General features: G+C 40.8%; 1 protein-coding gene across 2 annotated transcripts in view; it reads right to left on the reverse strand.

The window, feature by feature from the left end:
* The window catches only part of FHOD3 (formin homology 2 domain containing 3), a 384,646-nt gene that overhangs the window by 55,400 nt on the left and 301,933 nt on the right, over positions 1-27,313 (reverse strand). For both annotated transcript variants that reach the window (XM_082045688.1, XM_082045687.1), the window contains exons 13-17: positions 24,281-24,331; positions 19,510-19,724; positions 13,017-13,316; positions 8,289-9,178; positions 1,426-1,584 (exon numbers count right to left, since the gene is read on the reverse strand). In XM_082045688.1, the coding sequence (XP_081901814.1) occupies positions 1,426-1,584; positions 8,289-9,178; positions 13,017-13,316; positions 19,510-19,724; positions 24,281-24,331 (1,615 nt within the window). The remainder of the gene's footprint in view (positions 1-1,425; positions 1,585-8,288; positions 9,179-13,016; positions 13,317-19,509; positions 19,725-24,280; positions 24,332-27,313) is intronic.

Genomic DNA, 27,313 nt, shown 5'->3' on the forward strand with positions numbered 1-27,313 from the left:
ACCCAAAGGAGGGTGTGGTGGTACAAGGCACTCAGGACTGTGGACACCACAGGTGGTTGGCAGATGAGGAGCCCAGCTACAAATGTTGGCACTGGAAAGGGTGAATTGTGCAGAGCAGACGAACACCAGAGACAACTCAAAGGAGAGGATACTTTTGAGGTAATGAAGATGTGTCCTTCTTTATCAGCCATTTTATGTGGGACTTTGTATGGAAAACCTGTCTACAGCACTGAGATCCACCTGGTAGTCTGTGAGTTGGGCTTGGCTGGAGGGGGAACTCGGACACTTCAACGCTTTGGCAAACTGCAGTGGTGGGTACGTGGGCTAAGTCATGAAAAATTACTTTCTAAGTTGATTAGTCAGTTTCACAATATGAGTAAGGTATGTATATAGCAAATATGTAATATAGCTTTGGGAAGAAACTACATTCTAGTCGGGATAAGTCAGGCCTTGCCTCTAGCTAGAATGATCTTTTGCCTTAAGTATTTCTTTTGCATGTAACTGCTGGCAACTCCATTTCCATTCCAGATAGCTTTTCTCATTTTCATCTGTAGTCACCATAGCGAAGGTGGAAAGGGAGAAATCATGAAAAATAGTGTAAAACCACTGAAAGGTGACCGTGAATCAATGCATGACCTCTGCAGCTCAGCCAGTGGTTGAGATTTGTAGTTGTGCAGATTACTCTTACTAGATGATATGCGCTTATTAAAAAAAAATTAAAAAAAAAAAGAAACAAAAAAGAAACAAAAAAGATTTGAAATGAATGCAACCACAATGAAAAAAAATGGGGAGCAGAAAGCTTCTTTTACACTTCATAGAAGAAAAATGTTTTGATAAAAAAAATAATAAACAGAGCTCATCTTGGATCTTGGTAGGAATATCTGCACAGTCAAACATGTAATGGTAAAAATTACATCATCTGTAATCTTTATACCAACTGCTTTTCTTCAAACAACAGTAACACAGAAATGCTATTTTGAGCAGAGAGCTAGTCACTGTATTTGTTTTCCATTAGATATACAATCTAGAGTGACTTCAACAGCTAGCTGGGCATGAACTTTATTAAACCCTGTACCAGTTGCATCAGCCCTAGTAACTCACTACCCATTCTTGCTGCTCACAATATTTCAGTCAAGCTCCAGAGACACAGATAATACTCTGAAAATCCTGACGGGAATTAACATCATTGTTACTCAGACACAAACAAAACAGAGAATCCACGTTTACTAAGCATGTTGACTTCAGGTGAATACTACATGCTTCTGAGCACGTTGAGCTGATTTGATGCGTTTCAACACTCAGTCATGACTTAATACATTCCCTTTTCCCTCTTCCATGAAAAGTCTGTGCTGTACCATGTGCAACATAGAAATAAAAGGACACATTGAAAATGCCAACATGAAGACATCGACTGTTCTTTCTTACCTCTATTCCTTCCTTGTTTAAGGCATATTCGTCAAAGTTCAAAATAGCAGTCTTGATAGTCCGGGGAGGGGGCAACACAGTCAAGCCAATATTAATAGCGTTGCTTCGTTTTGAGTCTAATACAATGATCTCCTGTCGCTTCCCATCTGCAGCAGTTTTCTTGGTAAAGAAGAGAACAAGAATATTATTCCTCAAGCCTGTTTTATAAAGAAAAAGTCACTCCTTTCACTAATGATTTCCCCTACACATGGGTGCTGACACTGAATGTAAATCTAAACAATTTATAGTCATCCAAAAGGCTGAATTCTTTTACCACATCCTTGCTGGTATCAGCATGAGCTGCCAGGATTTAACCAGAGAGCTAAACATAGTCTCAGATGTCGTGCAAAACCGAGTTAGCCTGAGACACCAGAGTCCCTGTGAGGGCTGGGAACACTGCAGTTCGGGGCAAGAGTCAGTCTGACAAAAGCCTGAAGCAGTCTCTGCGGGTGAGGGCTTTGCTGTGCAGCAGGACTGGCTGGCGCAGGGCCAGTGGGGCAGCAACCTGGTAGCTGATGGTCAACCTGGAGTGGCCACTGACTCCCTTTTGCCTCCATGGTTGGATGGAAAACAGACAGGGTGGTTTCCACCTGCCTGCCAGTGCTCTCCTGTGCTATAAATCCACCTTGGGCACTGGAAAAGGAGTTGTGGATGCCTTTCTGGAGACACTGGCATGGTTTTCTGCCCTCTGGATGCCAGAGGAAGGGTATTCTACCTCACTGCTCATGATAAGGGTACAGAACAATTTCAGCCCTTCTGCTTTTTTCAAAGTTTTATTTGAGACTAGATATAATTCTTGGATCTTACCCTCCAGTATAAACCACTGTACAAATAGTAATGAAAGCACAAAGAACTAAGAACATATGCTTTAAATTCCATTCTAGAGAAGACCCAAGAAATTTCTTCCTCTCTGTCCCCTGCCGCATAGTGGCAAAATGTGAATCAACTAGGCAAGGTGATTCACAAACCATTTATATGGCGTAACACAATGCTGAATGTGGTCTTTGCTTTTACACCCCAGCCTGTCTCTCATTCTCTCATCATCCCGTGCCAGAAGGTCTCTTTTTGGCAACTACATAGGGACACATATGTCATACACCACGCATCTGCAAGAGCAGAGGACTCTGCTCCTCATACACAGGAGTCTTTTCCTCCCTCTCCACACATATGAACTTTGGAAATATGTTTTCTCTCTTTCACTTTCCTTTGCCCTGTCAGAGATGAGATGAGGGATGCTGTCAAGCACAGGAGCATAGGGAGAAGACTAGCACACTGATGCAAGCAAGCACAGACGTGCTCCACTGTGTATAAATCCATATTTCAGCAAGGCACAGGCTTGTGACTGTGATCTCCTTGTACAGTCTGTTACCTGGACTGTGGTCACCAGCTCTGGCAGCAGCAGTCTTAGCACAGATGCACCTCAAAAGGGCAAAGAGAGAGACCAAGCAATTCCTCTTTCTAGGCTGCAAAGTGGCAGCCCATACAACTGTTCAGAATTGGGAATCATCTGTGCTGCCCACACAGTACCTCTTGCATCTCTTGAGGATTTGGGGGAAAGCCCAGAAGGAGACTCTTACTGCCTCAGTCTCAATCTGTGTTCAGGGTAGCTTTTTAGATCATGAAGCTTTGCTCTCCAATTCCTTTGGGTCTGCTCAACAGCCACCATCGAGTCAAAAAATGCCCTGCTGCCAGGTTTACACGCTGCCTCTGTGTTGGAAGAACTAAGTTAGCAAATACAATTTTATCAAAGTACTTCCAGCGGTGGGTTAGCTCATAACGGGAAGGCGGTTGTATCATTACAAAGATGCCTTTTTCTGGCAGAGCTCAGCTCCGTGCCTGCACAGGAAGAGCTGTGCCCACCAGTCCTGGCAGAGCTGTGCCCACAGGTCCCAGTAGCCTCCACAGCACGTGTGCACCACAACAGCCCTTTCATCGTACCAACGTGATTAACAGAGCATGATGCAACTTCTGTGTGCAGATGAGACCAAAGGCAAGTACAGTTTGCAAGAGTTGGACACTATCACATCTGCATGATCTGTGAAAATAATAAGAGGCTTTTTTTTTTTTTTAACTTAAAAGAAAACAACTCTTTTGCAGCAAACTGAATAAATTTTATGATAATATTTGTATTCAATTTTCGTATGGCTGTTCTCTGGAACTGCTATCTTAACACCTTAAAAGCATCCCTGAAGCCTTCTTGAACTTTCCCTTCTTTGAGTAAGAGTCCTCTTTTTCTTGGAGAGCTACCTGATGGACATCAGATGCAGCTTCTTTAAAGAAGGCATTTTAACTTCCAGGACCATTAATCACATTTTTTCAGGACCACAGTTAGTGGCGAAGACCACAAAAAAACAAGTGGGGTTCACCAGAGACTGCTTCCTCTTGAGTTTACACTGCACTAGCCTTTTTAAAACCACCAATTTTTACCTTGTTCTTCGCAGCACAGAATTACACAGCTCCAAAGAATTTATGCAGAAGGGAAAAAGCTGGGGGCAAGGAGTTAAACTTAGGCTTCCCACATGTGGTGTGGGTAAGTAAGCCTCAGATCTGCAGCTCTGTTTTTAAGGCTCCTAAGCTTGACAAGAGAGACATATTCATTTGAGGGACACACGATGCAAACCGCTGGGATGATTGTGATTGCAACAGTGCGCTCGCTCCTCCACAGTGAGTTATGAAAGACAGATGAGCTGTATAGGGGATGGAAGTATGTAGGTATTTTCCAGAGCTATAACTGCATACGGGGTATAAAAATTTGGGGTAAGTAGCTCTTTCCAAAAACAGGGGCAGAAGAGATTTATAATCCATTCTGGGGATGATGGCTGAGTTACAAAGAAATCCTTTCCAAATGAATAAAAAGATGAAGAAAAGACAAACATTTTACTGCTATGAACTTTATTACCCTACTGCTAGGAAAAGAACTCCCTTTTGTCTGCAATGAAATTGCACATTAGTAAGTGTCTGACTTAAACTACGACTATTAATTTCTATTACAACATTAGGTGACTTCAGACTGTGCTTTATAAGTTCATTAACAGAGAATGACTTCAAATGCTTGAGGGAACAGTGCACTAGTGCACTTGACTTTATATTTTAATGTGCCAGTATGTAATGTAAGCCCTGACTTCTGAATATTGTATTATTATATGTAAATACAAAATTAATTATAAAATACAAATATATCAGGTGATATGATTTGTGGCAAACAAATGTTCCTGCAATGTATTAACAATAACAGTGAATTTAGACCTTGACAAGACCTAACTGGCCAGATTCTGTTGTCTCTATTGAAGCTTAGGTAGTTAGGTTATTCAAAAACTATTTCCATCCCACAGGAGGTGATTTGCAGTCTGCTGAGTACATAGTCTAACACACGCCTCTGTTTTAATTAACACAGGAAGCAGAAAAAATTAATTCACTTTTCCAGTGGTCATATAAGTAATTATATATGAGCATCAAGTCAGAAATATCTCTTGCATTTAAACTTACGGAACAATCTGCATCAATAGCACAGAAAAAAATGGGCAATTCCTTAATAGAGAGATGGTAATTTTTTTACATTTCAATTAGGTAGGATTTAGCACTGGGGATTTAAATGGAAACACTCAGCTGACTTTGTCCAGGATACACATATATAATATTTTTCAGAAATTCTGGTCCACATTTATGACTTGCCTTGGCATGTATTTAAATTGCAACAAACGTTTGCAAAAGGAGCGTCTAGATGTATATACATGAAAACACATTCCTTAATTTTTCACTCCTACTAGCTTTTTGTCTGTGGGCACATGTCCCACGGGGTATAGATGAATCAGCAAAATAATACTAAAATAATACTTTCAAATGACATGCAGAACCAAGTGGATGGCAGACGGGCAGAAGAACACTGTGTGATTCAGTAGTGTCTGTGTGTTTTCATTTCTCCTCACAGAAAATACTTTGCCGAAATACCTGCTTTGTTTGGCAGAGTGAGAAGACTGGCTTGGAGGGGATACCTGATCACTCTCTATTTGCAAACAGAATGCTGTGATCCTCTGTTTGAGAAAATAAACAATCTGCAACTAAAGGTGCTTCATTAACTGTAACCAATGTCTGAGTTGTCCAGTGTAGCATAAGTTTCCCCAAAATCAAAAATCTCCCCTTCCAGCCTCCCCCGCAAATCCTATATTATATCCCACAATTTAAAATCCACTTTATTTTATTGTAGTCTATTGTGTTTAATGAAAAAGTTCTCATAAGCCAGGACGTAGCTGTTTATAGCTGTGTGTTGTGGAAATCACAGTGAAGGATTAGAAACTGGAGTAAAATTGGTTACAGCTGTATGAAAGTGCATACGCAGAAGTAAAGCCAAGCCCCCCCCTACACACCCTGACTTTTACTTCTCATCTCATCCTTCTGGACTGTTCCTTTTCCATGCACCTGCTTCCATCTATTGCTATGAAATCTGGAGATTTGACTTTTGATTTGTTGCTCTGTGCTCTTTTTTTCAGCTGAATCAACTGAGCTGTGAGTCAGACTTTACGATATTATAGAATAAACCTGTTTTGGATTGCAGCCATTGGACACAAGAAACTAGACACAACGGGGAATGTACTCGCTGGAAATAAACCAAGCAGTCTGGAAAAAGCAAGAGCTATCCTAATTTGAGAGCAATCTTCATACCAAACCTTAAGTCTTTTACAGATTCAGTGGTCTGCTTAATTATTCCCACTCTCGCTTGACCTAAGGACCACCTCCTAACCTGGGAGATTTGCTGGTGTTCATCAAAACCATGCAGGAGTCTCAGAAGTCTGAGCAGACCTCCACTATGGTAATCCTTTGTCACCACTGTCTTCTCTACAGAGACAATGAGACTTCTATGTCTGTGTTATGGGACGGGGTAGAACGAGAGCCAAAAGTATAATGTCTCATGCAGAGAGCAGTTATTAGGCTCCAAGAGGAAAGCAGTCACCTAAATCATTCCTCAGACTTGCACTAATTTCAAAGAAACCTGCTCACTCATCTTCCAGCCAGAAGCCAAAAGCTGTGCCAAAGCATCAGGCAGCCCAGGCAGGTTTGGGAAGCAAGCGTGAGGAGAGGGTGGGGAAATGGCCAAAGGGAGTTGGGGAACGTGCACAGTAAATGACTGAAAAAGTAAACAAGTCAAAATTCCAACAATTTAACATTCTATCAAAAATTTTGGGTGAGAACAAAAGATTAAGAATCAGCCAGACTGATCCATTGCAATACTGGCATTTAGCACAAAGCTAAGTTTGGAAATGGCAAATAAGTAATAATTCCACTTTCAATTGGAAGAATTAAATGTTTTATGGATCTAAGAAAGCACTCTTATTCCTTCCATCTATGAACCATCTGTGCAGATTTGTATTTACAGGGAGAGAGATGAGGATTAACACGCCACGGTGTCACCAGCATTCCTTCCTCAGCAGAGAAGGAGTTAGAGAGAGAAATTAATCTCCACATCGGCCAAATGAACGATCAGCTGAATGTGTTTTTTGAGCTGCCGTGCCATATGTTTCACATCTGCATGCATCTGTGTCACAAAAAATTCAGCTAAGAACAGCGACAGCAGGATCTATGCGAGCCATGTATTTATGTACCTGTTGTTTGCTAGGTACTTAATAGGGGGCTTGATTGTTCAAATTGCAATGTTTCCACTTGGCCAAGAAGGTCAAGAATGACTATTGGAAAATTTTGAGTGAATAACCCAGACAAGTGACACGAAGAACTTTTACCATGAGACATCCAGTCTCCCCAGATTAAGAGCAAACAACAATATATATGATACATAATATATATATAACAATTTTTGCCATCCAAAGAGAAGTAAAATACGCAATGTAGTGATTTTTTTTATGTCACTATAAAACATATAGGCACATATAGAAAACATACAATTGGTTTAGTTATTTAAAGTAAGAGAGATGGACATAATTTACCAGCATTTTAACTGGAAAACAAAACAAAACAAAACAAATTTTCCCTGATACCAATTATTCTGTTTAAAAGAAAAAGTTTATGTAGCCATGAAAAATAAATGTTTGAGCTAATAACTTTTTTAATGCTTTTTCAAATTCCTACTAAATTCAACTACGAAAGACTTCCCTTTGTTGCTGAGCCTAATGTTAAACAGCCATGTCAGCAGCCTTTTATTTTATTTATTTTATCACAATGCTCCTGAGGAAGAGGGATACCCAGCTACAGAGGTATTTCCTATGCCAGCTTCTATCCTAAAATTTGGATAGCCATACTGTACAGATTAAAGATTTAAAACTGGCCTGTTCGCCAGTATAAAACAAAAACCCAAGACACCTACAGAGTTCAGCTGTAAACTTGGTCCAGCTGATAAACTGATCCTTCAGAACAAAGCACACATGTAGGCTTTTTTTGCAGGAGATTCAGTTTGATACTCTAGCCTGTCTATGTAATGATTAGGAAGATATTACCAAGTGAAGAACCGGCAAATACACAGATATGAGTCATCATGCTGTGACCTTTAGATGAATGTAACAGAAAATATTTCAGATTTTAATACCTAGCTTGGCACTCAGCTACAAACAACTTAATGTAAAATTTGTTGGTGTTCCCCTCCTGAAGTGACATCCTACAACTGGTAGACCTGAGATAAGAGGGTAGCTTGGCACGTATGTCACCCTAGCCTCATCTCCTAGTTTCAGGCCATGGAATATCTTTCGTCATAGGCCAAGCTAGAAACACATCCAGTTATTTCCATTGTTCTCATATAAACAACATAAATCACCTAGATCTAAGTCAGAACGAATACCAATAAAATAGCAAAATAATAGCAAGCTGAATATGAGTTGTACCTTTGTGACAGGCAGTTCCTTGGATTTAGACTCAAAGAGATGCTCCAGTTTGGAAGTGTCCACCTTAATGGGTTCCAGTTTCGACCACAGGAATTCTCTGCAGCGTTTGTTGTTTTTACACTGCCACTCAAATGGCCGTACCTCATTCCAAAACAGACGGATGGTTTTCTTCTTCTTTATAAATGCTGGCTGACCCCTGGAAACCTGGGGTGACCCTAAACCCTGAGGAGTGCTGAACAGCGGAGGAGGAGCCAATAAATTAGCAGAGGGTGGAGGTGGAGGAGGACATCCAAACAGCGGGGGAGGTGGTGGAGGAGGCAAACCCAGAAAAGAAGGCGGAGGTGGAGGAGGGGGAACAAGGGAGTCCCCAGGACCCATATCCATGTCCAACACATCTACATCATCCTCCTCCCCCAAGTCTGTAAAATCCATGTCTTTGATTTTAAGTTCTCTAGGATTAGCCATGAGCTGATCCCAGATGTAGTCAGATTCCTTCTTTGGCTGTGCTGGTGTTTTCTCGGGGACCTGTTCACTGATTTCATCTTCAGGCATGGCTGTCCCCTTGGCCAGCTCACCACTGTTGAATTTTTCTGCAAAGGCTTTCACGCTGCCTTGGTTGTCCAGATTTCCGATCTCCATCTTTTTGACACTTTCATCTTTGGCCTGCTTCGTGGCCTGAAGGATAGAGATCCTACTGGCTAGGCTAGTGAGTGACTCCTCGCTTTCCTCCGTCTCCTTCTTTTCCTCCTTCGCCTCCAGCTCCTTCTCCTCTTCATCCTTAGGCTTTTTGTTATGCGCATACAACATGTCCAGCATAAACCGCTTGTTATTGAGGATGTTGCTGCACTGCTCATTCACACCAGCATCTTGAATGGTCTGTGACCATGGACCTGCAATCACACACACACAGATGGGAAGAGTCAAGGGGCGGGAGCCAGAGCACTAAGAACATTCTTCAACCCACCAGAAAAAAATTTGAGGTATGCATGCACAATTAGTCTGAAACTGGGCAAACAGTAGCTTTGAAAATTTTGAAATAAGTGTCAATGCTGATATACGGCCCAATTTTGATGGGCTGGGAGTAATTATCAAAAAAGGAACGGGAGCAGAAAATAATCAGTGTATCTCAGGAGGGACTGTCAGGATTTCAAGGTCAGGTTTCTCCTGAAATAGGTCAGGTTCCAGTTTGTACTTACTACCCCAGCAGATTTTATACAGTGCATAAATGCTCAGAACCTGTAGTAATCCAGAATGGGGCTTAAATATCATGACAATGGCACAAAATAGGTTATCGCCATACTTTTCATTTGGCCATTAACTGGAACCATCCCAGGAACTTCCTTATAAAAGAGATCTCCACCGCCTGATGTCAAGGTCAACATGTAACTGCTTCCTGCTTCTCCTCCCTCCCTGTGGCTAGGGGAGGACACCTTTCATGTCTGGCTGCTCCTCAGACCTCCTGGCTGTGTACCTGGGCCATCTTCATAACATGGACTACCTGAATCGCAGAGCAGGCTGCATAACCAAGATGCAGCTCTCAGGGCAACTCAGCGAGTATAAGCATAAGCAAAATTTTTAAAGTTATTTCTAGGAATATGAGCACCATTATAAAATATTTTTGAAAACACTGCTCATCAACCACTGTTACCCTCCCTGTAATATATAAAGGCATTGAAAGCCTAATGGTCTTCTTCCCACACCACAATCATTTAACACATCACCATAACAAAGCCTCATCTTTCTGCCTCTTGCTTTACTTAGCAATAACCTGCAAAATACCATGTTTGAGACAGCACCATAAATAACAAACTCTAGTGGTCAAATTGTAAAAATAAATGATGTAAGCATCTCTTTAACTACATTCCCCTGAATATAATACTGCTAACCAATGTGGATAATGTATCTAAAAAATATGGTGCCTCTTTTTCCAGTGGCATCAGATGAAGTGATTAAACATGGACAAAAATAATTCTTTACACTTGCTGTATTTCCTGCATGAGATTCCTTCTGTTCCCCATAGTCTTTATTCATTTTATTAATATATTTTTTATAAACTCTATTTCTTAAATGCATTTTGATTGCTAACCTGCCTTCCTTTTGGCCCCTTATTGTTAAAGATTTTCTTTTGTATCTGTCAGTTGCCCTTTCTCTTAAACTTCCATTTTATCCTTGTTTCTCCCACTATGCTCCCACATTTTTCAACACTGTAGAGTTCTGAAGATCTTTTACGGCTTCTTTTATCAATGGAGTTGCTTTCTTACCGTGACATCTAGCTCTGTGCTCTGAGAATGCGTCCCCTTGGTGAGACCCACATCCAGGCCCTCACAACTCCTCCCCACCCTTTTAAAATAACACCACATTAAGATACGGGGCGAGTGCCACAGCACAAAACATGTGGACACCAATGATTCTCACCTCTATTCAGCTCAACCTCTAAACCACATTTTAAGATGAGCCCAGAGGTTTAACCATAGACAAAAGAAAGACCTTTTTGGTTGGCTGGTTTGTTTGTTTTTTTCAGCAATGGATACAACCTCTACAATGATTTCCTTCTACTTTCCTGCAGGATGCTTGACTACTTCCATTACCTGTTTATTTTTCCTCAGCCTTCACCCATGAGATTGCTTTCTCACCAAAATTTGTCACCTAAGGTAGCCTCTTAGATTTATCTCTGAGGTAGTATCACTAGACATGACTAGACAACTCCTTCCCTACACCATAGATTCTACCATGCTGATCCTCCAGAGGGATTTCCCCCTACTCCCAGGCTTTCCTTCAAAGACGTTCAAGACTACTCCTAGGATCCCTCCTACAAATGCCACATGACCTACCCACTCTCTTAGTTTCACCAGTTGGGATCCTACAGGATTTAATCCCTTTGGAAAACTTCTCATCAAAATTCCCCCAGACACAATCTCTAATTTGGGCTCCCCGAGTTGGCCTCCATCTGCTCTAGCTGATCAAACATTATTGCTGTGAATATTGCTGCCTTGGTGGCCTCTTCTGCTCTCCTCTCCACAGATAAATCTTTGAAATACCATTGGAAAAACAAGACTTGTTGAAAGCCAAATTCAGCAGGATGACTAAGTAAGGAGGAGCCAGCACCAAAGGCTTTATTCCGTTGTTACTAATACATCTGGGCAGAACGAATGGGCCACCTCAGAAATGGCAAAGTGCTTGTTGGGAATGTGAGAACTGCTGGGGAAAGCGCTCTCCTTTGCTTTCCCAGTGTCCTCACCTACTAGAGAGCAAACAACCCACTACATGAGACCTCTTACGTAGCACAACCTAATAAATCTTTGGTCCACTGGTAATGTAGATCAATTTTAAGATGTTGATTTTTTGCTAACAGGGTACATTTCTTAGCTTTTAACAAAAAGTACATAAACACTTACTTAGAGTGGTAACAGGTTGGTAACAGACAAGATGATGGGAAAAAACCTATAACCTGTTCTCCCTTACTTGCACTTGGACCCTCTTGGACTACGCAACAGTGTAAAAACATCCTTCATCTGTCACACCTCCCCTCCTTTTCCTACATATATAGGGTTTAAACATGAACAGTGCAATCTGACAGTTTATCTCTGTGAGGAAATCCTTGTGATTCAGAGTCCTCACTCTTTCAGGAAAGAGCAAGACTTTTTCACACTGTGAAGCAATTCTTATGTTCTTATCTAGAAACTAGCAAACTTAGGACAATGCGTGCCACTGTTCAGCCCTAAGAAAACTTGGGAACCAAATGCCCTAACTACATTATGTTCCTTTACCCCCCCCAAAAAAAAAATGGAAAAGAGTCATTAATCAACAAAGGTCAAAATTTGCCTTTTAGTCCCTCCTGCATGATGAGCTCTGTTTGTTATTATTTCTCCAGGCAGCAAATTAGTTCTTAAGGTGTTTTCCAGTCAGGGCCTTTACAGGTGCCTGGTGGCATAACTGACCAGAAGCACTGGTCACTAAAGAACTGGTCTTTTCCAGACGAGGTCTATTTCATGGGCCTTCTCCACACAAGCTAAAGATGGCCACAGCTCAGACCTATCTTCATCAGCTCCTTTGTATCTCTCGCTGCTTTCTGAAGCCTAAGCAAGCCAGGAGAACTGGAATTAAGGAACAAACATCCCAACCCCCATTGCTCTTCCTCCTGCACTGAAAGGATGAGAAAAGGTATCTGGAATGTCATGAAAAATCCTGTCGACACAGACCCTTGTCTCATTGTTTTATGTGTAGAAAACCCACATAAATTCTCCAGGAGCTAGAGATAGAAGTCACGATAAAGGGTGGTAAAATACTGGCACAGGTTGCCCAGAGAGGTGGTAGATGCCCCATCCCTGGAAACATTCCAGGCCAGGCTGAACGGGGCTCTGAGGAACCTGATCTAGTTGAAAATGTCTCTGGTCATTGCAAGGGGTTGGACTAGATGAGCTTTGAAAGTCCTTTCCAAACCAAACTATTCTGTGATGATTCAATAGTTAATATATTAGTCTTGGGGGAAGAAAATGGTCTTGAATCAAAGGAAGCCTCATTTCATTAAGGCCCTACTGTCCCTCAAACATAGAGACCCCATCAAAGTCTGCGGATTTCCAAGCAAAGAGTAGACTAGGCTTGCCCATGGTCAAGAAAGTCTTAGGCACAAAGTGTTTGTTAGCTAATTAACACAACAACAGAGCTTCTCATTTAACATTTTTTTTTAACAAACAGAAACCCTTCATTATTGAAAAAACTTCACTTTACCAGTTTCATTGTCACTGGTTAACTTGTCCTCTCTCTCTTCCCTCTCTAAAGTGCTGCTTGCTGAGGATATGCTGGATGCAGAGCAGTTGTCTTTTTCATTCACTTCCTCATTCTGCCTCTCTTTTTCACTGAGTATTGCACTTTCTTCTGTCTCTCTCTCTGGTCCTTGCTCCACCTCACTCTCTGGTCCCACCTCTGTAGCCTCTATTTCCTTGGGTGTCTCCGTTCCCTGCTCAGCCTCAGCCTCCTGCTCTGGTTCTGGTTCTGTCTCTGTCTCTGGTTCGGGTTCACTGGCACTCACTGGTGGAGAGAACAAGGGGAGAAAGAGATTCACTTAACGACGGAGTCGCCTCAGGCTCGCCCCTCTAAATGAGAGCCACGTGGAAGTCGTACAAGTGCCTTATGGAAAGAAAAAGAAAAAGCAAGTCCATGGCATGCTGAACATTAGGAGCAACAGACTGATGGATGTTGTGCGACGACAGCATTGCATGTGCGAGTGGCCTGGCAAACCCCCTCGCTTGCTGCCTGGAGCCAGACCACTGTTTTTATACATACTTCCACAGCTGGAGTGTTGGACTCGCATAAGGATTTGAATGAACCAGCAGAAAATGGGCATCCCACCTGAGCACGACATTGACAACTCAGTGCCTAGACAGAGCCAGGAAGGAAGAGATCTTTTAAGAAGCAAAAAGGAGGGAAATTGTGGCTTTTGGTTGCATTTTCTTTGGGTTCTGGAAGAATTCCTTTTTTCACCTGATGAGGAACACTTCAACAAAAAAATAGAAATATTAGATTTATTAACACAGTTGAATGGCACAGTCTGGAAATGGCACTGTCACACATTTGACTGACAAAAAAAGATGGATTTTTTTCATGCACATTTACTTCAGAATAGCCACATTAAAACTGAACACAGCTTCCAACTGCATGGCATATGATGAACTTTTTCACCAGTTGGCATACAGCAATCACTGTTGATAGTACACTTGGTTTCTTCTTCCCTGTTTTATCACTGACAGTGAAATTAATTCATTAATCTTTCAGGGTTTCAACTATAACAGCAGATTTTCACATGCAAATATCCTCTGCATGCTGCAAAGAAACTGAAGAGCATCCACACATATTCACATCAAGCAGCTCACAATTTTCTGAAAATGGCCATGCAAGACTGCTAAAAATGGGCATGCATGTTAGTTCTGGTTACTTCCCAAATTCCCTCTGTACTAAATCTTGTGTTGGGTGGCTAAACTACAATGACCAAGTCATACTTGTTTTTTCCCCCTTTTTAACTATTTTTCATCACAATATTGCAAAAGAGCCTTCTGGACTTGTCATGGTCTGTGGATCATGTGATATACAATGACTTTTTTCAAGAACTACAGGAACCTTTGAAGGAAAAAATGTATCACACTGGAATGCAATCCAAATATTTCATGCCTCTACGGAGCAGGTAAAAAGATTCATCCTAAGAAAGTATAAGCCAAAATAACGAAGGCCACAGTGTTTTCCTAAGACTATTTCATGTTGCATGCCTATCCTATTTTCTGAGACACCCACCCAAAGAATAATGATTTCTAACAATGCCTGTGCCTATCTTTACAATAACACACACATTTTAAAACTAGCTTTCAGTAATGCATCTTCAGTACCACACTATTCCCCCTTAATTTCATATAAATTAAGCATACAAAACTGCATTTCCCCACCCCCTGATTTAATTGGAACTGAACTTCTACACTTTTGCAATTGATTTTAAATGGGTAGTTAGAGAAATAACCACACATGCATATATAATGCATTAATATAAATGTGCATGTATAGTCCCTGCTCATTCAAATCCCTTAAAGACACTTTAAAACACTCTGAATTAGAAGCTTACCATTCTCCCTCTTCTACACAGAGAGCATCTAAAAGATGTGCAGGTCTGCACATGCCTTGTCTCTCTAAATGTACCTTACCTATGACTGTGCCTGAGACACTGCCTACAAGAGAATTGACATTATAGAGAGCTGGCAAGAATTTGGCAAACACTCTGAATGCCAGTGGTGTGTTTCTGACCACAGCTGTCAGTGTGTAGGTATAGCTCAAGAGCATTTTAAACTCGAGACAAGATCTGAATATAACTGAGATGGAAGCTTAGGAATCCTTCAAGAGTTCCTGGAACTAACATGGTACTGTAGCATGAACTTGCCACACTGCAATGGTCTATATATACAAATCCCATCAATTCATTCTTGAATAATCAGTTTCATATTAATTTTAGATATTTCTCTCTATAAGCAAAAGCTGCCATGCAATAACCAAAAAGGTCAACTCCAGCAGCTCAGGTGCAGAAAGAAGCTGACTAAAATGTGGCCAGGACTGCTAATACTTATGGCACTCTTGTCATCATGAAGCTGCACTGAAGATTCAATGGGATAAAGTCAGGGTAGACATAAGAAATGCTTGAGAAAATGAGAATGTTCAAAAGAATTCTGGATACTCTTCTGACAAGGAGTATTCCACACATAAAAGGAAGATACAGTAGCTTAGCAGAATCTAATACATAATAAAGAGCAATATACAGACACAGGCTGCTCTTTGGACTTCAAGGAGTATCAAAATTTGAGCACTTCTAGAAGAAAACAAGCATATGTTGGCAGCCATTTTGACAGTCTCCCTCTTTAGAGATAATATCAACCGATCCACCTCTAACCCAAATAACTTATAAGCAGTAAGCTAAGTCCAGTAGCACTTCTTTTAAAATGTAGTTCAAAAGTCAAATCTGTCAGCAAACACTAGCAACGCAACAAAGCCAGCAAGCTAGACGTGTGTCCATCACTTGCTGTTCCATTGTGTAGTCCATTGTGCTGGTATTGTTGAGAACTTCTAAAGATGTTTAAAAATACACTTCTCAGTGAATGCTTGGGGGTGGCCTATTTGAAATGAGCTGGAACTTCCAGTGCTGTATCTACTGGATCCGGTTTCACATCAGACAAAACACTACTCTTAAGTGGCAACCATGCAAGTGGGAAACGACCAGGCTTTGTCCCCTGTCTTCAGAGTTCTGCTGGTGGAGAATGCAAAGACTCAGGGAAGCAAGCATGGTCTTATCAAAAAGCAGCAACAGCAAAAGTGGCATTCCTGAGACATTAAAAAGTTTGAAGACATTAAAAGTAACAGATTTTTTTTTAAACCTAATTCTTCACACATATACAGTTCTTAAAATGTAAACTGGGATTGACAGATTCAGTAGTAGAGGTAATATCTTTTCCCTTGCATATGCTATTTTTCACACTTCTCTCAAGGCTTATCTTCCACCCTGCCCCTCATTAAAACAAATGAGTGAGTCAAGGTTTTTAAATGAGCAGAAGCATCTTCATCTATTTTCTCTACTCTCTACTTGAAGCTGGGAGATACAGATGTTAAGTGTCTCTTGAGTATGCATACAGTAAGTCTGAAGATGGCTATGCCTATCCAAGCCCTCTTGGTTCAATTGTTCAGGCATTGCATTAAGTCTTAAGTTGTTATCTCCCTTCAGTTCCTGAAGCACAGGATTCCTCTTGCTGTGAATTCAGCAGGGACTCTCTCTTCTTCTCCACCCCACCCCAATCTTTTCTTCCCATTCCTTGTGATGGTAAAAACTAGCACAGAGTGATCACCAGTAGGGAACTGGCTCTTTCTTCAAGTCAGAAATGATCTTTCTTTATCCCCCTCCCCAGTTCCTCCTCTGACGTTCTGTACTGTGGTTCCTTTGGCTCTACAACTGGGGCTGCTATGGCCTCACTGCGCTCTTACGCTCTGGTACTTCTCCATCTGCTGAGATGGTTTCACTGGTCATACTTTAGGCAGTATTTGAAACTTGGTCAGCTACATATTTATTCAGAAGGTTTCCTACTGTCCACAATGTGTACTTGGACTGGCCTGCTTACTTCCTCAAGTGCTAAAAAAGCTGCTCTTCTCAGAGAATGGTTCATCTCCAATTCCTTTGTGGACTGACTTCAGAGATGTCTTGGTTATTGTTGCTCTCCTTTACTGCACATGTGCACTACATAAAATATTCTCCAAAGAAATGACAAAAGAGGAAGTAGTGTCTCTGAAAAAAAAAATTAACTTCCATTTTGCAGTTATGGGACTGCCTTCATTTCCTCTGAATGCTATACCCCAAATGTTTACAAGAGTAAGTTTTACAAGACTTGATTACTATAGTGGAACCAATTGCTTTATATGAGAAAACACTTCAGCTCAGCAAGTCCAGATTTTTATATGGGCTAAAGATACTGAGACATTTCACAGCGTGGGACAAGGTTCCACAGACAAAATCCATTGCCTTCTTAAGCTCAGTAGACACTGGAAGGCCAAAGGATACTTCAGCACAAAGAGCATAAAATAAAATGACTTATCGTTTTGTTAGTAGAGGAACACACTTCCTCTTTGACTTCAGGTTCTGAATTCTGCAGAAAAATATCACACATCCATTAACACTGTTCTTGCAGAGTCTCTGGAGTCTCCTATGCACAGAACCAAGGAAGTGTTTTCCTTCCACAGTTTTATTCTTGCTTGGGAAGATGGTGACCCCCCTGTTCAAAGCAACTGCTTGGGGTGCAAGTAATCTGGGTTCTGTCCATGGCTCTAATCCAGCTTTCCTACAACTGGTTTAAGCAAGTTAACGCTTCAGTTTCTCCCTCTTTTAAGTGGGATTCATCACATTTATAAAGGACAGTAGAAGCTGAGATTTTAATTCATTATGGAGCATAAGGAACTCAGACAACAGTCTAGAGGCCATCGCACAAAATCTTTAAATAAGCCTGCCTGTTGTTGGCTGATATCCAATAATGTGGCCACCTCCAGATGAGAAAGTCTGCCCGGCCCACATGCTCATTTCTTCGTATGACCTTTCCAATGCTTCTGGTAGGCCTGGAAGTGCGGTCCTTCCTCACGCACAGCTCCCACTGAAGTCTGTAGATTTCAGGCCCCTGTTCTGGTGCTGTCCTGGCCACCTGTCTGCAGCTGTCCATGGCTGGAGGCTCCCCCTGCTCCAGCCATACATTCTCTCCTCATAGTCCATTTGCCGAGCTTCCAGGTGATGCCCTCTGATGTCTACTGGTATTGCCAGGAGCTTTAGTAGAGGTGTCCTCCCTATCCACATGGTGATAGCTTTGCCATATTCTGGCTGCCTGAAGTTGCCCCGTACACCTGCTCTAAATGCGTTCTCCAAATGGATCGTGCTGCTCCATTTCATGCCATAATTTTTTTTTTTAATGCTTCCAGGAGAAATATGTTAAGATAATCACCATAACAGAGATACCTGCTCCCTACCCAGCTCTGAAATCCTAATGGTGGAAAAATTCAGCTTATTTGCTCTAAAAGCAATAGTGCACTCCAGAGAAATGGGCATCTGGATGTTTCTGAATATCAGTGTTATAGGAAAATACTCATGTTTTTGAAGTTCAGATGGTTCCTTTGAGACTTTTAAGGTGCCAGACAAGAAAACTGTGAATATATTTGGAAAAATATATAAATTCTAATTAAATAAACTTCATTTACTTAGTATGGTGAGGACAGACATATTCAATATTTAGTATTTGTAACTTTTTCTTAAATTGCCTTGCTTTATAGCATGCTACAAGCCATAACGATAAAACCAAGCAGTGCAAGTTACAAATGCATTTATCACCAATAGCACATAGCAGGAAATCATATAAAAATTATTGTGATAATTCACCTTTGACATGCATTCTAGCTCCCGATGTTAATGCAACATCCTGTGGTGCAAATATAAGTCTGTATGGTGGGTGTTTTTCTGAGGACTGAAGGAGGGGCACATGAGGCAAGTGGCAGAATGACGTGCACACACAGAAAACATTGCTCTGTACACCAATAAATTATATGACAGCAAACCAAGCGTGCAAACACTAATTATACTTTCCTTCTTACTAATCGTCTGTGGTCTCTTTTAAGTCCTTTACTACTTGTGCTCCAATTTTAAGAGTTTTTGTTGGTGTTAAAAATAACCAACACACCCTCCCTGCCTTCAATTCAAGACCTTTTCTGTTTGTCCCATTCAGCCTGTGCTCTGCTGGAAGGTTATTATAATCTTGGCATTCATCTGTTGCATTTATTTCAGAGAATCCACATAAGCAAAATCTGTTGGCAGGAACATTGTTGGTTTAGTATTCAGTAACTTCTAATACATAAGGAACATGATGCTAAAATTAAGACCCTCTGTATGCTGTTATTTTCCAGTTATTCCATTCTAATAGCAACAGACAATGATAACATAAATCATAGCAACAATCAGCAGAGTATTCTTTGCTCGAATAGACTAGAAGACATCCAAATCTACACAAAAAAAGGAAAATTCAGGAAGACAGCATGAAACAATATAATAAGGTCCTTTACTTTGGCACCTCAGAGGTTATATTCTTAGATTCATGCATCAAAAATCACTGCTAGCCTGAGAGAAACTGTGATAAAACCAATTGCTCTTTCCCCTGCCCTCCTTTTCACTTACCTTCTGAGGGCTGAGGGGTCTCACCAGGGGTAGACGGGGTCTTCAGCTCTTCTTGGGACTCTATGGATGCCGGGCTGACACACTTGGGTACAGGTGAGGGTGGGGCTGAAGGAGACCTCAAGTTCAAGGACAGCTCGCTCCTGCCTCGGCTTAAGCTCCGACTCTTCAGCTCCTTCTCATACTCCTCCGCTGCCAACCTCTCCAAGTATTTGTATCTGAAAGTTGAATTCCAGAGGGTTTCCGTAAAGAAAAAGAAATCTGTGGCTGATGCTTGTTTATGGATGAGACACCTGCAGAGAATGAGCCGGCTTCCTGACACACAAGGGGAATGGCACTAAACTGCTTGCGTGGTCAATCTGCCAGAAATCCCACACTAAAGCAAAGACTATTGCCCTGAAAAATGTTAAAATGCTCATGACAAAACAAAAGCAAAAACCAGCAAAGTTAAATAGTCCTTAGATACATTATTGCGTCTGCATAGCCTTTCTCCTTTTGGAAGCATTTGTCTCTCCTCCTTTTCACCCTCCTCCTTCTCCCAGCCCTCCCTCTCTCAAAACTAAAATGGGAGAGAAAAAAAAAAGATAGAAAGAAAAAAAAAAATCCCAAGCCAGAGCCCCTTAATACTGATGCAAATAGCCAAAGTCTGAGACTTGCTGCAAGGAGAGGAAAATGGTTCAGTGAAGCAGACAAAAACAGATCTCCCTGAAAATAATACCAATAATAAACGTTTGGATTGACTATCTAGAGCCTCTGAACCTGCTTCTATTTGCTCTGAGAGCAATGCACTGGAATTCACTTTGTTCTCTCCAGAGTCTACAATGGAAAGTTTTCTTTTTTTTTATTCTAAAAAATTTCTCTGCCGGACTCAGACATCCAATAGCTTGGACCTGACGTCACATGTAGTTTATTCATCAAAGTCACTTTAAAAGAACAAAGATACATCTGTTTTGCATTTTAGGCAGGCAGAACTCACTAACTGTTTATTAAGACCAGCTACCAATCATATTCTTCATAGTGTGCTTTATACATTTGACCAAAATAACTTTGAATTACGTGCCTCTTCCAGATGTCTGCTAATTTTATCCACTATTATTTGCTAAGGAATAAATTCATGAACACAGCTGGATCGGGCTTTAGACTGTTTGTCTTACCCACAAGTGAACTGTTAAACAGGTTAATGAAGACTACTGCTTACGTCCCCGAAACACTGTAGTCATCCTCCTATAACCCACTGTTGTAAACACTTCGCAACAGGGAACACCTCTCCTCCCCTCTTCTGCCTCACTGACAGCCCGAATTATTGTACAAGGGTGCATTAAAAGCAGGCAGGGTAAAGAAGTCAGCCATATGAGGTAACAAACATGCTTAGGACATATGGTAGACACACACGCATGCACATTTGCAAACATCCATATAGAGCATAAAAATGTGTCTTTGAAGAGCAGTCCCTGTGTTTTCAGAGGCAATTTGCTTTGTTGCAAACAGCAATAACGAAGAACAAACTCATTTTCTTTTATTCCTTCAGAGGTATGCACAGGCTTTGAACAAACCCTGCAAGAAAAAGAACCCCTACAGACTCTGGATGAAAATATAACAAGCCACATACTTGTATGGTTATAAAATAGGAACTGTTTACAGTTCCAACATGAAGCCAATTCTCAAGAATGATTTTTGCGTTTTCAATAGAGGAGAAAGACTTTTGCTGGCATTAGCATAATGTTTTGTTACAGCTCATGAAGCCCGTCTTTCTTTTAACTTTGGTCACTTACGTATTGAGCCTTCCGCCTCCTCACAAGTAGAGCAGATGGGACTTCAGGCTCATAAAGAGCCTTTCAAATTGACCACTTAGCTCCAACAGGTACAGCCCAGCTGGCTGCTGCCGCTGAGAAGGGTTCTGCAGTTTGCCAAGAGACTACAACAAAGATCTGGATGGATCCCTCTATAAATGGGGGACCTACAATGTTTTATTGTTCTCAGCTCTTTTTTTTTTCAGCTGCTTTAACATTTTGGCTCCCGTAGTTGTGTGCTGCATGGCCAGCCAGTAAAGCTGAGTACTATCACCAAGATATGCCTTCTCAAAATATATCTGTTTATTATACTGAAAGAAAAAAGGGAAACAAAACAGCAAATCTCATGGCACCACATCAGCGTAACTACTTAGGAAATGGGAAGCTTAATAAGTAGATATAGCAATTTAACTGATATTAAATTCACACGTCATAAATGACATTTATTTAGAGTTTTTTTGTTGTTTCTGCTCAATGTCTTAACAGCGAATGAATGCCAGCATCAAATACACAAGGTCTCATAAAGACCAAAATCTGAAGGTGTTGAAAGGTGGAGCTACCGTCCCTCTGTTGCAATTAGTTTCTCCACTACAGGACTGACGCATTGCCTTGGTATATACCACCTTTAAATCATGGAAACCTGCAGCCATCATCATGCCCATGCTGACTCTACTTAGAAGGAGCCAAAAAATTGTGGGCTATCCATTTTGTATGCCTCATGAACATGACATTCCACTTACCATCTTCAGGTGGACAAAAATACAATTTTGAATTCTCTAGGTCTCTGAGCAGTGCCCTGAGCATGACTTAAAATGTCTATGTACCAGCAAAGCTACCAGGCTGAGAGCATTTGAGCTGTATATCATATTAGAGAGGGCTTGGGAGCGCACCTTTGTGGGGTTCCTTTCGAACCACGACTGGAAAATACAAAACCAAGCGAAGTAAAAAAGGCCTCAAATCATCAAAGAGCAAAATAATGTGAAAAGAATGGCACCGTGTTACACTCAGACGCCTTGAAACTGCAGGAATATTTCTCTATACTGAGGCCAACCCAGAGTCATTGGAAAAGTGGGCGCTCAAGGGTGACACAATAGTACACAGAATGCTCCAAAGATTTTACAGAATTTAGACAAACCAGTGCTTTTAACAGAGCCTTTCCTATATGCTCAATATTATCAGCTCCTGCTTTTCCAAACTGATATGAAGGAAAAGTACAATTCAGATGTTAACTAGAATTTTAGCACCTTGGATATAGCATCTTCTTATAACTCTTGCATTCTGTCAAAACAAGTCAACCTTCAGCTTACTGTAGGAAATGAAACTTCATTTGTGCAAAAGTGTTTGTTAAAACAAAAAAAACTTAGAGAAGACAAACATAATGGGCTACTGATGTGAGACTTCACTTGCAGAAGAGTTCTCCAATATTCATGTGCTGTCAAAGCAAACATATGTCTTTACGAGGAAGAACAGATAGTTTAACATTTCAATTCAAAAGAGCCCTAAGGATAATGACACATTCCTAATAACCAGTGAAATCGTCTCCGATTGCATAGCAGTGATGTCCCTCTGGTGAACGATTCCCCAGAAATACTCCAATTCACTTTCCGTGTTCCCTTACAACTTGAAAGTGCTGGAGAGTTCATTTCTAATTTGTTTCAAATCTTGCTGACTATCATGCTCACTGCAAAAGGTTTTACTTAGCTAGGATCAGTGTATGATGCTTATGTGCTCAGATACATTTCATTTCAGAAAATGCTTTAAACTATTCATGATAGTTTTGGCTGGAAGGACAAAAGAAAGCCTACCCACATTTTCTTACTCTTAGAGTTGTCAAAATCACTTTGTAATATTAGTCACTTCAGCCACAATAGACCAGACTTCAGTCTGCAGAAACAAACTGCCTCCTGTGTGATGATTTTGTGAAAAAACAAACAAACAAAAAACCAAAACAGACAATCAAAACCAAAATGCAGCAACACAATGATTTTTGAGATGACTGTTCTCATACTTTGATAGTGTAATTCCAATTCTTGACAATCCAAAAGTATCTACAGAAAGTAACCTCTGGAGGACCGTAAGAGCAGAACTGAAGCATTCTGGATGATTTTTCATCTGCTATTGGTTCAGTAACACGCATACTTTCCAGGTAAAAACAAGAGCTCCCTCCAGTGTGTAATTACTAGTGGAGGTCAAGATGAAGCTACTGAAGGGCAAAGGTCTTTAATCAAGTAGTCCTTGAAAAATGTGCTTTCATAAGCACATAGCTCCCAGCCTAGCCCAGAGTTTCTAAACTACTTAATTGAATTGAAAAAGGAAAAAAACAAAACCAAAACAAAACCCAAACCATCCATACAAAAAAAACCAAAACCAAAAACAAACCCCAAAACCTCAGTCCCTTTAAATAGGCTTTTAAAATAAAACTAAAACAATGCTGCAATCATAAACACTGCTAAGCCTTAAAATTTACTTGCTGATGTTGAGAGAGATTGGCAAAGAAAACTTTGCCCTGAAAGATAAAACTACACTTGGAGTGGGTCAGAACCGATTCCATCAGCCTGTGACTGCAGTTTTGCAATGCGTGTGACCCCAGTTTCCTTTATCCTCAGTTGCCTCTCCTGACCCTCCACAAATCTTGGGACCCACTGGATGAGAAGGACAGGCTTATTTAATTTGTAACTATACTAAATTTGGGTAAATTTCTGTAGGCAAACAGAGTAAGCTTATTTCCCACACAATTAGATAAAAGATACATCATCAATCATTCTCATGCATTCTAGTCCCACTGCTCTTCATTTATTGCTGTGCTTACAGCTGGACTTCATTGTCCGCTTTAATGAAAAAAACGCTTTCTTATAGAAGTCTTTTGGAATAAAAGTATTCTATGCATGCAGAGTTAAAAACGTAAATACACGACAGCTCCACAGTAAAGAATATATAGGAAGTGCAAACAACCAAAGGGAAGGATGGATGCATTATATACAAACCTCTCTTCTCTTGCTTGTCTTAGTTCTTCTCTTTTGTCTAAATAATCACGGCTAAAAAGAGAATTGCAGTGAATTGCAGGAGAAACCAGAAGAATAAGGTAAGTAACAGAAGTATAAGTACCGCTGGAGAAACCAAGATCGGTACAAAGCAGCTGATCAGAGACAAAAATTATTAGTTTGTTTTTGTAAAAAAGCCTGAGAAGTATGTGTGTACTTACCCATGCATACATCACATGTATGTAGTTAGGAAGGTCATTACAAATAATTACAAAAACAAAACCACCACCACCAAAAAAACAACAACAAAACCAAACAAATGAAAACCAAAAAAAACCACCCAAAAAAACCAAAAACCAAACCAAACAAAAAGAAAAATAAAAGAAAAAACAAAAAACAACCCAAAAGTTAAGAACTTGCAGCATATTTTGAAACCTGGTATCTGAAATTAGATACAATGAACTGGACTCATCCATAAGGAGTGGGTGTATTAGTGGCTATTAAACCATTCCTCATTTACTCCATCTAGAATGCCCCAAAAGAGTGACTATTAAACCATTCCTCATTTACTCCATCTAGAATGCCCCAAAAGAGTGACTGTAGCACCCGGCAGGCTAGATCAAGGCAGGGGCCATGGCGTATCAGCCTTCTTTCTGATATAACCCTCTCCAGGATGTTTTAGTTGCCACGGTCAGAAAGGGGACAGTGGACTGGCATTACTGGGTAGGACAATTCTTCGTTCTCATGGGGCGTATGTGGGATCATCAGACAGGTAACAACCTTTCACTTCTTTAAGTTTCATGCTGAGTGTCAGATACAAACCCCCCTCTGCCTCAGCTGCCCCTCCCACAGCTCCTCAAGTAACTTGTATATTTAGCTTTTGCCAGGTAAACTTTGCTGGATGCCTGGGCACTGTGATCTCAAGGCAGGCTTGTCACACCCGCAAATGTGGATGAAATTTAAGTGGGAGCACAGCAGAACCCAGCGAATGTCTCAATATCACATGAAGATAGGTCTTTACAGTATATTTTTAATGTTTTGTTGAATCTAGTGCACAAAATAGATGAGACTTTCACCTTATCTGTTAGATTCTTCTGCAGCGTAAGCTGTGACTTCAAGAATGATTTTCAGATCTACTCCATTTATGAATAAAACACTATTATTTTCTCTTTACATTGTGTCATCAAATGAACTACTTATCATCTACTATACCAACAGCTATCAAGCATCTGCTATCAAGTGCTTTTCAAAAGTCATATTTTCAGAGTATTCTTTGGAATTACAATAGCTATGGGAAAAACTCCAAGGGAAAAACAATAAAATCTAGGAATTTTTCAGCAGGCGGATCTTAACATTACTCTTTCCCTGTCTGACAATTCTCACCCTTCCCTACAGCTGAAGAATAATCCTTGTATTATAGGACACATTGTTCTATATATGCAACAGGTAAAATAGTTCTACTGAGAAAAATGTTCATTATATGAAGCATTCCTTCTGCTACCAATAGCTGATGAAGCTTTTTAACACCTCTCCTAAAACCAAGCTCTTTCACAACTGGTGATGCTCTCCTTTAAATTGTCCTCAATGTGTCAATAATGGTGCCAGAACTAGTGCAATGTTCTCGAGGCAGAGTTGGAAAGAATGAGATAACAAATGAGTCATGATGGCAAAGCCAGTACTGCTCACGAGTTTAAAGGCTGTGAATTGCAAGTGCTATTTTTAATCAAAAATACATCTTCAGAGACTGGGTTTCTGGCCAGACTGATGATACGATAATGTAATCCCAAGAACTCATAAGAAACTGTCCATGACTGTTTGCTGTGGCTTTGTTGTCCTCCTGCCAGACTGTTTAATCAACTGTGGGATGCCGTCTGTCTGCAAAGATCGGTGGCTTTGCAGACCCTCTACTGAAACACAAGTTAAAGCTTTTGGGTGACCAGGGAACTCAAATCTAGAAGATTAAAACACTGGGCACTGAAAAATCATCATCTTAAATATGCAACACAAGCATATTTAATTAACCAGCTTCTGACTGTGGAGTAATGCGATAGAGATGTGCATTTCTTTTAATTGCTTTTCTGAATGTAAGGAAGCTCTTTAAGAGACAGAACAACTACTGTAGACAACCTCTCGTGAAATGTGCAGATCTGTTCTTCAAACAGGTCAAGCTGCCAAATGTCCTGGTGGCTTATTTGGTCTGGGAGTTTCCTTTCTGAAAGATCATGTTGGCTCTCCATGGCAGCCTGCTGCTGCCTGATGATACCACTTAGAGGGAGAGTTTTGTGGAAGAAGCTTGGAGACTGAGAATTGATTGTTTCTGTTTCAGGAGAACTTGGGCAGCTGTTGGCTGCCAAAGATCCTATTATGGTGCTCTTCCACCTTCCCTCCACCTCTCATTTTCTTCTAAACTAGCTATCTTCTGGAGCCAGGAGAATATCTCCTTCACCCAACCACTACTAAGTTACTCCTCTTTCCAAATTCACTGTGACACAGACCATTTCCACTTCTTACTAAAGAGATGATTACAGTGAAAACAATCCTGCATACTAATAAACAGGCTCACATGAATCCCAGTGCCATCTTTGCTATAAATACCAACTCTAGGGCTACAAAACATTTATCTTACCATTCTTTAGATTACTACATTTTGTCTTCTTCTAACTACTAAAAATATGTTTACTTTTCACTCCTGTTTACAGGAAACAAATTGGTTTCTGAGTGTACACTCTTCAGACAGTAGGCAAACCACTTCAAGTACAGGCACCTTCTCTACCCTAAGGCTGCTGCAGTCTTCGCTAATGCCTCTGCTGGGGTTTCCAGTCATGGGTTTAACAGGAGGAGAGGACTTGCCTCTTGTTATTCCCAGGCAGCACACCCTGAGATCCCACATGACACCACATGCTTTCAGATGTGAAAACGGAGAGTCCTGTACTCAGCTGGGGCCTTTGTCTGGCCACAGTTTGAACAATAATTTTGATAATTATTTTCTGTCAGTTGCTCTTTCCAGGAGGAAGAGAGACATGCTCAGAAAAGCAG

Source organism: Streptopelia decaocto (genome assembly GCF_964273445.1).
Source record: "Streptopelia decaocto genome assembly, chromosome: 2".
NCBI classification, from domain to species: Eukaryota; Metazoa; Chordata; class Aves; order Columbiformes; family Columbidae; genus Streptopelia; species Streptopelia decaocto.